This window comes from Carcharodon carcharias, chromosome 1 (assembly GCF_017639515.1).
Source record: "Carcharodon carcharias isolate sCarCar2 chromosome 1, sCarCar2.pri, whole genome shotgun sequence".
Taxonomy (NCBI): domain Eukaryota; kingdom Metazoa; phylum Chordata; class Chondrichthyes; order Lamniformes; family Lamnidae; genus Carcharodon; species Carcharodon carcharias.
Genome location: NC_054467.1, coordinates 45,689,199 through 45,702,514, shown reverse-complemented (window position 1 = coordinate 45,702,514; position 13,316 = coordinate 45,689,199). Strand labels below are relative to the sequence as shown.

Below are 13,316 nucleotides of genomic sequence, written 5' to 3'. Positions count from 1 at the left end.
TATGCTAAAATAGTGACATAGCTTTTCAATAGTTGAGCTCAATGTTGGTGATTTGACTTCATGTACATCCATCAATTTAGAATGTGCATCTACGATCGACAAAACATGGTACCTAAGAATGGTCCATGTAGCCTAACCCAGGTCGACCAGACCACTCCCATGGATGCAGGGGAGCTGAAACTTTGGTTGTTACTGACAATAGAAACAGTGCTTGACCATGCTTTCAATGAAACTGCCAATGCCTGGCCACCAGACATAGTTTTAGGCAAGCATTTTAATCTTTGATATACCTGGATGTGCACTGTGAAACTCTTTCAAGAGTGGTGCTCTTCCTTGTGATGGGATGACAACTGTTGATCAGCACAACAAAATTTCATCTTGACAACTTAACTCTAATTTTCTGGCATGGAATGGTCTGAACTCTTCAGATACAGGCACATTTGACCACCCTTGCAAAACAAGGTCTCTGACTTTCAACAATATTGGATCTTTGTTTGTCCAATTTCTAAGTTACTTCATGCACAAAGGCATAGAATGCAAGAAATTCAGTAATGGCCCAACTCTTTATGGCACTGGAGCATGTACAATGCTACCTGGTAACAGGAGACAACTGAGTGCGTCTGCATTTGCAATGCGTAAGCCAGGACGGTACATATAAGTATATTCGTACGCAGATAATATCAGAGCCCAACATTGTATTCTTGCTGATGCTGTTGGTGGAACAGCCATATCCTCACAGAATAAATCAATTAATGGTTTATGGTCCGACACAATGGTGAAGTGTCATCCCTGTAGGTATTGGTAGAATTTCTTCACTCCAAATACCACCGATAAACCTTCCTTTTCTAGCTGGGAATAACCCTTCTCAGCTGTGGAGAGGGTCCTTGAGCCATAGCCAATGGGCCTGTCTGATCCATTTTCCATTCTATATGCTAACACAGCTCCTGTACCATAAGGAGAGGCACCACATGTTAATACCAGCTCTTTTGATGGGTCCTAGTGTACCAATAAACATGACAAATGCAGCCATTTCTTTACTTCCACAAAGGCTTCCTCCTGTTGTGAATTCCACAACCAATGGTGATTCTCTTTTAACAAGTGTAATGGTGCCAACACAGTCGATAAGTTAGGCAAGAAGCGGCTATAGTAGTTGATCATACGCAGGAAAGACTTGAGTTTGGTTAAATTGGACGGTGAGGGTGCATCTTTCATTGCCTGAATTCTCTCTTCTACCAGATGCAACCCATGGCGTTCACCCTGTGACTCCAGGTATGTAACTTCTGGCATAAAAAAAGAATGTGCTGGAAAAACTAGAGGTCTAACAGCATCCGTAGAGAGAGAAACAAAATTAACATTTCAAGTCCATATGACTCTTCTTTAGAGCTATAGAGAGGCAGAAAGGAAATGGAATTTATACTGTTGGAGGGGGGTGGAGCAGGTAAAGCAGGCTAGAAGGTCAGCAATGGGTGGGGGCTGAGGAGGGATTGACAAAGGTCTCATGGATGCAAGACAAAGGAAGTGTTACTGGTAGTGGTGAAGACTGATATTGGCATAAAGGTGAGAAAGTAGAATGTGTTAATGGCAGAACATGGGTCAGACCTCCGTGAAAGAACAACATCGAACAAGTGACGGATGGCTCTGTTGGGGCGAGTGGGGGGGGTGGGGAAGGGGTCAGTGGTTGGGGAAAATGGATGAAAAGGGGGATTAAAAAAGAGATAAAAATATAGTACATAATTAAAAAAAAAATTTAATTATAAAGGGATAAGGAAAAGGGGTGAAGATGGCGGAGAGAGTTCATGGCCTGAACTTGTTGAACTCAATGTTGGGTCCAGAAGGCTGTAAAGTGCCTAATCATAAGCTGAAGTGCTGTTCCTCCAGTTTGCCTTGGGCTTCACTGGAACATTGCAGCAGGCACCAAGGACAGATATGTGGGCATGAGAGCAGGATGGTGAAATGGCAAGCGACGGGAAGGTCTGGATCATGCTTGCGGACAGACCGAAGGTGTTCCGCAAAGCGCTCACCCAGTCTGTGCTTTGCCTTCCCAGTGTAGATAAGACCGCATTGGGAGCAGTGAATGCAGCAGACCAAATTGAAGGAGGCGCAAGTGAAGCACTTTTGTGTGTTTGGGCCCTTGGACGGTGAGGAGAAAGGAAGTAAAGGGGCAGGTGTTGCACCTTCTGCATTTGCATGTGACGGTGCCTTGGGAAGGGGATGAGCTGTTGGGGGTGATGGAAGAGTGGACCAGGGTGTCCCGGAGGGAATGGTCCCTATGGAATGCTGACAGTGGGGGTGAAGGAAAGATATGTTTGGAGGTGGCATCATGCTGGAGTTGGCGGAATGGTGGAGGATGATCCTTTGAATGTGGAGGCTGGTGGGATGGAAAGTGAGGAGAATGGGGACCCTATCATGGTTGTGGGAGGAGGGGAAGGGGTGAGGGCAGAAGCACGGGAGATGGGTCAGACTCAGTTGAGGGCCTTGTCAATCACAGTGGGAGTTTTATTCTGCTTTACCTGTTCCACAGTAGCCCCCCCCCAAACCCCAACAGTATAAGTTCCATCTCACTTCTACCTCTTTCTAGCTCTGAATAAGTCATATGGACTCGAAACCTTAACTTTGGACAGGTTGGATGATGCCTAGCTTTTCTAAGTGGCACAGTTCTACATCCTTTAATGGATAAGGCACAGCTCTGGCCTTAAAGAAACGTGGTGTTGCCTGAGGATCCACGTATAATTTTGTTTGCAAGTCTGTTAACTTCCTTAATTTGTCCCAAAATACACTGTCATATTTCCTTAGCAGTTCAGGAACTCTTCCTGTTTTAAGATGAAATATCTCAGACCAGGCAAGCTTGATTTTCTGTAACCAGTCTTGATCTAGAAGTCTTGGTCCTTCTCCTTTCACTATTATCACAGGCAGCTGGGCTGTCTGTTGCCTATAAGACACTGGTACTGTGGTGATGCCCTTTACCTTAATAGATTCTCTAATGTATGTCCATAATTTAGCGGTTGTCTGCTCCAGATTTAGTGGCTGGGTACCTTCAGTAAGATATTTGAAAGTGTGCTCTCCCACCACTGTAGCTGGGTCTCCTGTATCCACCTCCATTATTAGTGGCTTCCCGGTAACTTGAATTGTGACAGTGATACGTTCGGTTTTTACGGCAGTGACGTTATACAGGGAATAGATGTCGATGTCAGCAGCTTCAGGTTCTGCCATACTTTTAAATTTGGTCATGTTGGTTTGCTGCTTTACGGTCTGTTTCGACTTCACCCTGCATTGCCTTACTAGGTGACCTTTCTTATGGCAGTAAAGGCATTCTTCCTCCTTGAATCTACAAGTGTCTGGTCTGTGGTCACCCCCACATCTGTAACAAATTAACCTTGGCATCGCTGCAAGGCCTTTTCATGTTTCTGACAGTGTTTCTCATTAATTCCTCCTTTTTGACTGGGATAAATTCTTGCTGAGCATTATGAAGTATCTGCTTAAATGTCTGCCACTGCTCATCCACTGACTTTGCCTAGTTTATTTTCCCAGCCCGCTTTAGACAACCCTGTCTTCCTACATCTGTACTTGCCCTTATTTAAGTTGAGGACACTAATTTGAGACCTGACTTGCTCGCCCTCAAACTGAATTTGAAATTCTACCATGTTGTGATCGCTACCCCTAGAGGATGCTTAACTACGATTTCTCCTCTTAATCTCACCTCGTTACACATTACTAGATTTAAAATAGCATGTTCACGGGTAGGTTCTGCAATGAATTGCTCTAAGAAACAATCCCTGATGCACTCTCCAAACTAGTGTTCCATGTTACCCCTGCAATCTGATTTGTCCAGTCTTTATACAGATTGAAATCACCCACGACCATTGTAGCGCCCTTCTTACATGCCTGCATTATTTCCCGATTTATACTTTGTCCTACGGTGAGGCAGCTCTTCAGGAGCCTGTAGATGGCTCCCACCCATGATTTTTTCCCCTTGCTATTACTTATTTCCACTCAAACTGATTCCACATGACGATCTGCTGCACCTATATCACTATTCACCACTGCACTGATACCTTCCTTTATTAGTAAAGCTACCCCACCTACTTTTCCTTTTTGCTTATTTTTCTGGAACGTGAATACTCTTGAATATTGAGTTCCCTGTCTTGGTCACCCTGCAACCTTGTCTCTGTAATAGCTATCAAGTCATATTCATTTATTTCTATTTGTGCCGTCAACTCATCTATCTTGTTACAAATGTTGCATGCATTCAGATGAAGAGCCTTAAGCTTTGACTTTTTACCATTATCGCTCATTCTGGTTCTGATATCTGCTGCACTCTTCTGCTTGTATTTTCTGCCCCTTCCTGTCCCTTTTATTATTGTTCACCTCTTCATTACCCTGCACCTCTGCTCTCTCGTTTCTTTTAGATTTTTTAAACTTCCCTTCAATTGAACCTCCCCCCACCAATTAGCTTAAAGCCCTATCAACAATCCCAGTTATACAATTCGCCAGGACACTGGTCCTAGCATGGTTCAAATGAAGCCCATCCCAATGGAACAGCTCTCTCCTTCCCCAGGACTGGTGCCAGCCCCCAATGAATCGGAACCCATTTCTCCCACACCAATCTTTGAGTCACACATTTGCCTCTCTAATCTTAATTACCAATTTGCACATGGCTCAGATAGTAATCGGGAGATTATTACCTTTTTGGTTCTGCTTTTTAATTTAGCCCCGAGCTGCTCGTAGTCCCCTCAGCAGGACCTCCTTCCTGGTTCTCCCTATGTTGTTGGTACCTATGTGGACCATGACAACTGGATCCTTCCCCTCCCACTCCAAGTTCGTCTGCAGTCTAGAAGAGATGTCCTTAACTTTGACACCAGGTAGGCAACACAACATTCGGGCCTCTCTGTATTTGCTGCAGAGAACATTGTCTATTCCCCTAATTATGCTATCCCCTATTACTACTATATTTCTCTTTTCTCCCTCCCCACTTGAATGGGGCTCTGTACCATGGTGCTGTGGTCAGTTGGCTCATCTTCCTTGCAGTCTGTGCCTTCATCCACAACGGGAGCAAGAACCTCATACCTATTGGACAAGGGCACTGGCTGAGGCTCCTCCAAAGCTAAATTTTGGACCCCCATACCTGTCTCACTCATAGTCACGCCCTCCTGTCCCTGACCACAGTCCAAATTTCATGTAATTAATCAAGGGAGTGTGACTGTCACCTGAAACAGTGTCCAGGTAACTCTCCTCCTCCCTGATGTGTCGCAGTGTCCGCAGCTCGGACTCCAGCTCTAACCTGAAGTTCCTTGAGCAGCCAACGCTTGCTGTAGATGTGGTTACCATGAATGGCACCAGCGTCCACCAGGACCCACATACTGCAGCTGCAACACATCGCCTGCCCAGCCATCACTATTCTATTTTATTAATTAATTTGAATGTTAAATATTTTAAAAGTGAATTTCTTAACTGAACTCTTCAGCTGTAATAACGTCTCCTAATTTAAACCACTGGCCAATCAAAAAAGACATGGAAGAGATACCCACCAATCACCCACCTGTTTTCCTTTGATGTCACACTTTGGCTCTGACAGGTAGACACGGGTCCTTCTCTCGCACTCTCCTCTAGGTGCTGCTGACTGCCTATCCCAGGGTCTTCCTCTCACATGGTATAAGGATCCTACAGTGTCCTGAGTACATAAAGTCAGTGCCACTTCTTAACTCCATCTTGTTTTACCTAGCTGCTGTGCTCCTTTAGCTGATGTCAATTTCTAAAAAGCCCTTTCTGTAGTGCGCTACCAGGTTACCCTTAGCCTTCCGCTTTCTGTTTAATTGCTATTTCAGTGCTTCGTGCACTACTTGGGATTCTTCATTGCATTCTATCCATTTGCCCAGCTAACTGAGCTGCTTTTACTTTGCAGTTTCGCCTCATGGCAGGTCTCTCTGATTATCCTGTTTATCACTGTCTGACTGAAAATAGCCTGCAAGTAAAAATAAACGCTTACCTGAAACATGTAGATTGTAGCACACCATGTCTTGCTTATGCTTTCAGTAGTTTAAATAAATTTGAAGACAATTCATTTTTGTCATCCCTCACTAAACACAGGGATTTTATAGTTCTGCAGTATTTATGGAACTTTCCTTTTGTACAGTCACATCAGTTTTTCTTCTCACTATAAATAAGCCAAGGATTGTTCTTTAACTACCAAAAAGTAAAACATTGAATAATCATTACAGTATGTGGTTCCCTTGAAATATGTGGTCTCAGTGACCCCTTGGGGGTTTGAATTAATTGCAAAAGTGAATGCCAATCATGATTTTCAAAGATTAACATGTGTTAGCAAGCAAGTTTTTCTCACAATTTGGTTATTTCAGCATTCCCAGGGCTTATGGCAATTTTGATCTTTACAGTGCATTTTTTCCCCATTCATTGCCATGCATGATGTTGCAGATTAGAAAAATAAGCTATTCTGCTTTAAAACATTCTCGGCATTGGTATCAAATTATATCTTGACTTCTGAGTTATACCATCGCATTTACTTCAGCATGCAGTAGAATGCTCTGTGATGTGGAAGTGCTGCTATTACAATGACAGGCTGATAGATATATTTAAAACTTAGATTATAACATTCCATTTTAAAATGCATTGAACATTCATATGTCAGCTGATCTTTAGGAGAAAATTGTTTTTAAAATGTCCAGCAATACCTGTGGGTGGCACTCTAATAGGAATCCAGTGATCACATAACAGAGAATCCCTGTAGCTGTACATTGCTTCTCTTAGTCAACATGCATTTCCACACATAAGCTGCCTAGTTGCTTTGCACATGTTGTAGCTTTAAAATATCAGATTTTGAAGGTGCTTTTTTAATATTTGGAATGCCTTCCCTGTAGCTCTCAGTTTTTCAAGTGACCTGATACACTTTTCTAAGCTTTTGCTGTGTCCATCTATGATTCCATATTGTATGAAGTGATGCATTTTGGAAGGAAAGCCAAGTAGAAGCAATATAAATGGTATGATTTAAAGAGAGTGCAGGAACAGAGAGACCTGTCGATGTACATACACAAATCTTTGAAAATGGTAGATCAAGTTAAGGAAACTGTTTGTCACAAGGCTATGCCCCTTTATTTTTGAAAATATGATTTAAACTTTCAACTGACTGGGAATTTTGCAACTTGAAATTAGACAGAACCAATGCAAAGCCACCTTCCAAGGTGAAAGTGAACAAAAACAAACAAGGCATCTCTAGGGGAGTGTGAAGACAGTGAAATTTCCTATTGTTCAGAGACCCATCAAAGCTTGTCGCTAAGAAAGAGACATTAAAATGCAAAGTGCTGGATATTGAAACATTGGCAGCCACAGACAGACCCACCCAAAACCCCGGTGGACATACACAACGGATGTACTGAATTAGGAATTCAGTGATCAGATAACATTTCTAAAAAAATCCAGTCGAATGCAGCTGGCTCTGAGTGTAATTAGTGAGTAAGGGAACAGGAGAAAGAAAATTAGTGAGTGGCCCTGAAAGACAGAAGAAACACTAGTTAAAAAGTGTACAGCCCAGGGATTTGGTAGTGTTAAAAGGCATATATGTAAATTCAAGGACTATAGCAAAAAAAGCTGATGAGCTGAGGGCACAAATTTTTTTAAATATTCATTCATGGGATGTGGGCATTGCTGGCTAGGCCAGCATTTATTGCCCATCCTTAATTGCCCTTGTTCAGAGGACATTTTTAAGAGTCAACCACATTGCTGTGGGTCTGGAGTCACATGTAGGCCATGTAAGGATGGCAGATTTCTTCCCCTAAAGGACATTAATGAACCAAATGGGCTTTTCACAATAAGCGATGATAGTTGTCATGGTCACCATTATGGAGACTAGCATTAAATTCCAGATTGATAATTGAATTTAAGTTACACCAACTGCCATGGTGGGATTTGAACCCATGTCCCCAGAGCATTAGCCTGGGCCTCTGGATTAGTAGTCGAGTAACATTATTACTATGCCACCGTCTGCCCCATGCCTAGCCTTTGGCTCTCCATTCACCATGACATTTATACAGCTACTGCTCTGCCCAACCACATCCTCATCTCCATCTTCAACACTGTAGTCCCTATTAAAACCATTGCTCTCTCCTACTCTGGCTGTACCTCAGGCATGACCTTTATTGCCACACCCCTAAGTCCAAGGGGCACAGATTTGAACAAATATGATGGAAACTGGTTTAGCCATTCACAGCCAGATCTAGTTGGACATAGAAAGCATTATCGGTTCCTGTACTCAGCTGCAAAAACTGCTTAGGCACAAGGCAGCATGATATCATTGCTATAACAGAAACTTGGCTTAAGGAGGGGCAAAAATGGCAGCTCATTATCCCTGGATAGAGAGTTCCTAGGCAGGATAGAGGGGGGTTAAAAGCGTGGGGCGTAGCATTATTGGTTATAGAATCAATTACAGGTATGAGGAGGGATTTTTTAAAAATTCATTTATGGGATTTGGCCATGCTGGCTAGGCCAGCATTTATTGCCCATCCCTAATTGCCCTTCAGAAGGTGGTGGTGATGAGCTGCCTTCTTGAACTGTTGCAGTCTCTGTGGCATAAGTACTAAATACTAAATGAAGCACCAAATGAGGCCATATGAATTGAGGTCAGAAATAAAAAAGGGGCAGCCACACTGCTAGGTGTGTACTATACACCCCCAAATAGTGGAAGGGAATTAGAAGAACAAATATGTAGGAAAATTTCTGCATGCAAAAACAATAGGGTAGAATTAGACTTCAAATTCCAAAATATCAGTTGAGATATGAGCAGTGTGATGGGCGCAGAGGGCATAACATTCTTGAACTACATTCAAGAGAACTTTTTTTAGCCATCATGTAACAAGCCCAATGAGAGGGGGTGCAATTCTAGATTTAGTTTTAGGAAATGAAGCTGGGAAAGTGGATGAAGTAGCAGTGGGGGATCATTTTGGAGATGGCGACCATAATATGGTTAGATTGCGCATCATTATGAAAAATGACAAAGATAGAACAGGAGTAAAATTTCTAAATTGGGGGAAGACAAATTTTACAAAGCTCTGAGGTGAACTGGCAGAAGTGGACTGGATACAGCTACTAGGAGGGAAAGCAGTGTCAAATCAATGGGAGGCATTCAAAAGCGGGATTCTACGGGTACAGTGTGGACATGTCCCGCAAAGAAAAGGGGTGGGACTGCCAAATCTAGAGCCCCCTGGTTATCCAGAAGCATATAGGATAAAATAAAGCAGAAAAAGAAAGCTTATGACAGCCACGAAAAACCTTAATAATGTAGAAAGCCTAGAGGAGTGTAGAAAGTACAGGGGTGAAGTAAAAATGGAAATTAGGAAAGCAAAGAGATGTTGGAGCCCTTGCTGTTTGTTGAATATATTAATGATTTGATCTTAAATATGGGAGGCATGATTGGGAAATTTGCAAATGGCACAAAAATTGGTCATGTAGCTGATAGTTGGTTTGGGCAGAAAAGTGACAAACGGAATTCAATCTGGAAAATCAGGTAATGCATTTGGGAGGGCAATCAAAGTAAGGGAATACTCAGTAAACAGGAGGATATTGAGAGGGGCTCAGGAAGTGAGAGACCTTGGAGTGCATGTAAATAGGTCACTGAAGGTGGCAGGACAGATGGACGAGATGGTAAAGTATATGGAATGCTTTCCTTTATTGGACAAGGTATAGAATACAAAATCAGGGATGTAATGAACTCTATAAAATGCTGGTTAAGCTACAGCTAGAATTTTGTGTACAGTTCTGGTCGCCACATTACAGGAAGGACATAATTGCTCTGGAGAGGATACGGAGGAGATTTACAAGAATGTTGCCAGGCTTGAAAATTGCCGGAGGAGAGATTGGATAGGCTGGTAAAACTCAGCAGGTCTGACAGCATCTGTGGAGAGGGAGACAGAGTTAACGTTTCGAGTCCGTATGACTCTGAAGAGAAATAGAAATGGGATGAAATATAAGCTGTTTAAGGGGGGTGGGACAGGTGAAGCTGGATAGAGGGCCAGTGATAGGTGGCGGCAAAGGAGAGATTGCTAAAGTCAAAAATAGACAAAAGGACAAAGGAGTGTTGACGGTGGTGATATTAGTTAAAGGATGTGCTAATGGTGACATTAAGGGTAGAAAGCAGGATGAGCAAGTGACAGATGGCCTTCGTGGGGGTGGGGTGGGGGGAAGGGATCGAAATAAGCTAAAAGGTGGAAATAAAACAGTGGATGGAAATAAATTTAAAAATAATAATAGAAATAGGTGGGAAAAGAAAAATATATTTAAAAAATATAATAATTATTAGAAAAAAGGGGATCAGAAAGGGGGTGGGGATGGAGGAGAGAGTTCATGATCTGAAGTTGTTGAGTCCAGAAGGTTGCAAAGTGCCTAATCGGAAGATGAGGTGCTGTTCCTCCAGTTTGCGCTGAGCTTCACTGGAACATTGCAGCAGGCCAAGGACGGACACATCGGCATGAGAGCAGGGTGGAGTGTTGAAATGGCAAGGGACAGGCAGGACTAGGTCATGCTTGCAGACCCCCCTTAAATAGCTTATATTTCACCTCATTTCTATTTCCCTTCAGTTCTGATGAAGAGTCATATGGACTTGAAATGTTAACTCTTGTCTTCCTCTCCACAGATGCTGTCAGACCTGCTGAGTTTTTCCAGCTATTTTTGTTTTTGTTTCAGATTTCCAGCATCCGCAGTATTTTGCTTTTATCTTGGATCGGCTGGTGTTGTTTTCCTTGGAACAGAGGAGGCTGAGGGGTAACCTAATTGAGGTGTTCAAAATTATGAGGGGCCTGCATAGAGTAGACAAGAAAGATCTGTTTCCCTTATCTGAGCATTCATTTACCAGGAGGCATAGATTTAAGGTGATTGGAAGAAGGATTGGAGGGGACATGAGGAAAAGCTTTTTCTCCCAGAGGGTGGTGGGTGTCTGGAATTCACGGCCTGAATAGGCAGTTGAGGCTGAAATGCTCAACTCATTTAAAAGATAGCTGCATCTGCACCTGATGTGCTGTAACCCGCAAGGCTGTGGACCAGGTGCTGGAAAGTGGGATTAAAAGGAGCAGTTAGTTTCTTTTTTTTCTCTTTTTTTAGACATGATGGGCTATATGGCCTCTTTTTGCACCCTAACCTTTCTATGGTTCTAATCCAGTCACTGTAAATTGCTGCTCTAAGTCAACATGCACTTCCTTGCTTCGCACACATTGCAACTTTAAAATATCAGATTTCAAAGGCCAGGCTGCAGCCACTGCAGTGAGATTGCAAGAAAGCTTTCAGCAGAGGAAACAGGCTTAAAGCTGGGCTCTCTCTCTCTCTCTTTCTTGGAAAAAGTGTACTACCCAGTTTGGAAAATAACTTTACTAGAAATCTGCCAGAGAGCCAAGATCTCGTAATAATTGCAACATCTTCTACATCTGATCACATTCATGAAACCGAGCAATCCAAATCGGCTGCAATGTTCAAAGATCTGTACATCCAGGATAATTGATGGACACTTAACCATATATTCTTTTAACTTTTTCTACTGGACTCTAACCTCCCTTATTTCTGATACCTTTTTTATGCATGTGTCATCAAGTTTTTATTATTTTTCTCTTGGGCTCAATGGTTAATAAATTTGCTCTTTCTTTAGCAAGAAAACCTTGTTTGATTGGCTCCTTATTGCTCACAGCTTAAATGGTTAAATACATTCCAATTTGGAAGAAGCATATCCTCATGAAAAAGAAACTTAGACCTTTATTGTGACCAACAGAGGAGGCAGAATAGAGGGAAGCCAGTTCAACCCTTCTAACCTACTTGTAACACTTAAAAAAGCATATATCTCCCGTGGTTTAATTCATATAGAAATTCATAGAGGAATAGACCATACAAGCAAGGAGGCTATGATAAATGTTCAGAAGAAAATCTACTGCTGGAGTATATAGCCAATTCTGCCTTAGAGAGAGGGTGCAGAGTTTTCCTAGAATGAATACAGAGGTGAGGTACTGGAGTCATGTGGAGATGAGAAAAACTCTCCTTACAGCAGAGATGTGAAGGGGAGATTTGATCATGAATCAAACTCGGGAACTATTTTGATACAGTAAATAAGGAAAAACTGCTTCCAACAGTTAAGGGGTCAATAACTAGAGGACACAAATTTAAGGTAAATGGCAAAAGAACCAAATGTGACACAAGAAAAGAAAAATTCTGCAGCTGGTTGTTATGGAATGTACTGCCTGGAAGACTGATGGAGCAAGTTTAGTAATAGCTTTCAAAAGGGAAGTGTATAAATACTTGAAAAGGAAAAAAATACAAGGCTATGGGTAAAGAGTAGTGGTGGGAATAATTAGTTAGCTTTTACAAAGATCTAACAGAACCATAATGGAGTAGTGCTGTATCATTTTATGATTAATAATGGAAAATGCCATTAAACTCGTTATTTTGGCAAAAAAGTCTGGGCCAAAAGATTGGGGAATACACAAGCCAATCCCCACATGGCCTGTTTGTTATAACACTGTTGTGAAGCCACTCCTTGTAGCCCACTGACACTGAACCAAGCCCTAAGGAGATACTATACATTGGCGTCCTTGCAGACTGAATTGTTTCAGTTGGGTCTTGAGAGCCTTGTGAATGTGGCCTGCTACATACAAACATAGGAATTGGGAGTAGAAGTAGGCCACTCAGCCCCGCAAGCCTGCTCCGCCAGTCAATAAGATCATGGCTAATCTAATTTTAATCTCAGCTTCACATTCCTGCCAACTCCCAATAACCTTTCACCTCCTTACTTATCAATAATCTATATACTTCTGCTTTAAAGTTATTCAAAGACTCTGTCTCAACTACCGTTTCAGGAAGAGAGTTCCAAAGTCTCACAATCCTCTGAGAGAAAAAGAAATTGCTCATCTCTTAAATGTATTAAATGGGTGACCCATTATTTTTAAACACTGGCTCCCAGATCTAGATTCTCCCACAAGAGGAATCATCCTTTCCACAGCCACCCTGTCAAGTCCCCTCAGGATCTTATATGTTTCAATCAAGTTACCTCTTACTCTTCTAAACTCCAGCAGATACAAACCTAGCCTGTCCAGCCTTTCCTCATAAGACAACTGTTAAGGAAATAGAGATAGTTTAAGTGAGTTATACGTATATTTGGATGTGTTAAGAATAAGATATATCTTTAATATTTAAGTTTAATTTGTATTTCTGTATTTGTCTGTTAAGGAAAGAAGTTGAGTTTTAGTTTCACTTTAAAAGATGCCTGCATTTATAATTTTTAAGACTCTTGAAGGGAAGAAAACAAACAAGAGTAGAAAAACTGTGCTGTTGCTTAG

At 42.1% G+C, this 13,316-nt stretch overlaps 2 protein-coding genes across 6 annotated transcripts in view; one reads left to right on the top strand and one right to left on the bottom strand.

Moving 5' to 3' along the window:
* The window catches only part of LOC121283949 (sulfate transporter-like), a 73,155-nt gene extending 69,294 nt beyond the window's left edge, over positions 1-3,861 (bottom strand). The window contains exon 1 of the mRNA XM_041198765.1: positions 3,808-3,861. Within this exon, the coding sequence (XP_041054699.1) occupies positions 3,808-3,861 (54 nt within the window). The remainder of the gene's footprint in view (positions 1-3,807) is intronic.
* idua (alpha-L-iduronidase) overlaps positions 1-13,316 on the top strand; it is a 325,106-nt gene that overhangs the window by 101,766 nt on the left and 210,024 nt on the right. The gene's annotated exons all lie outside the window — the stretch shown is intronic.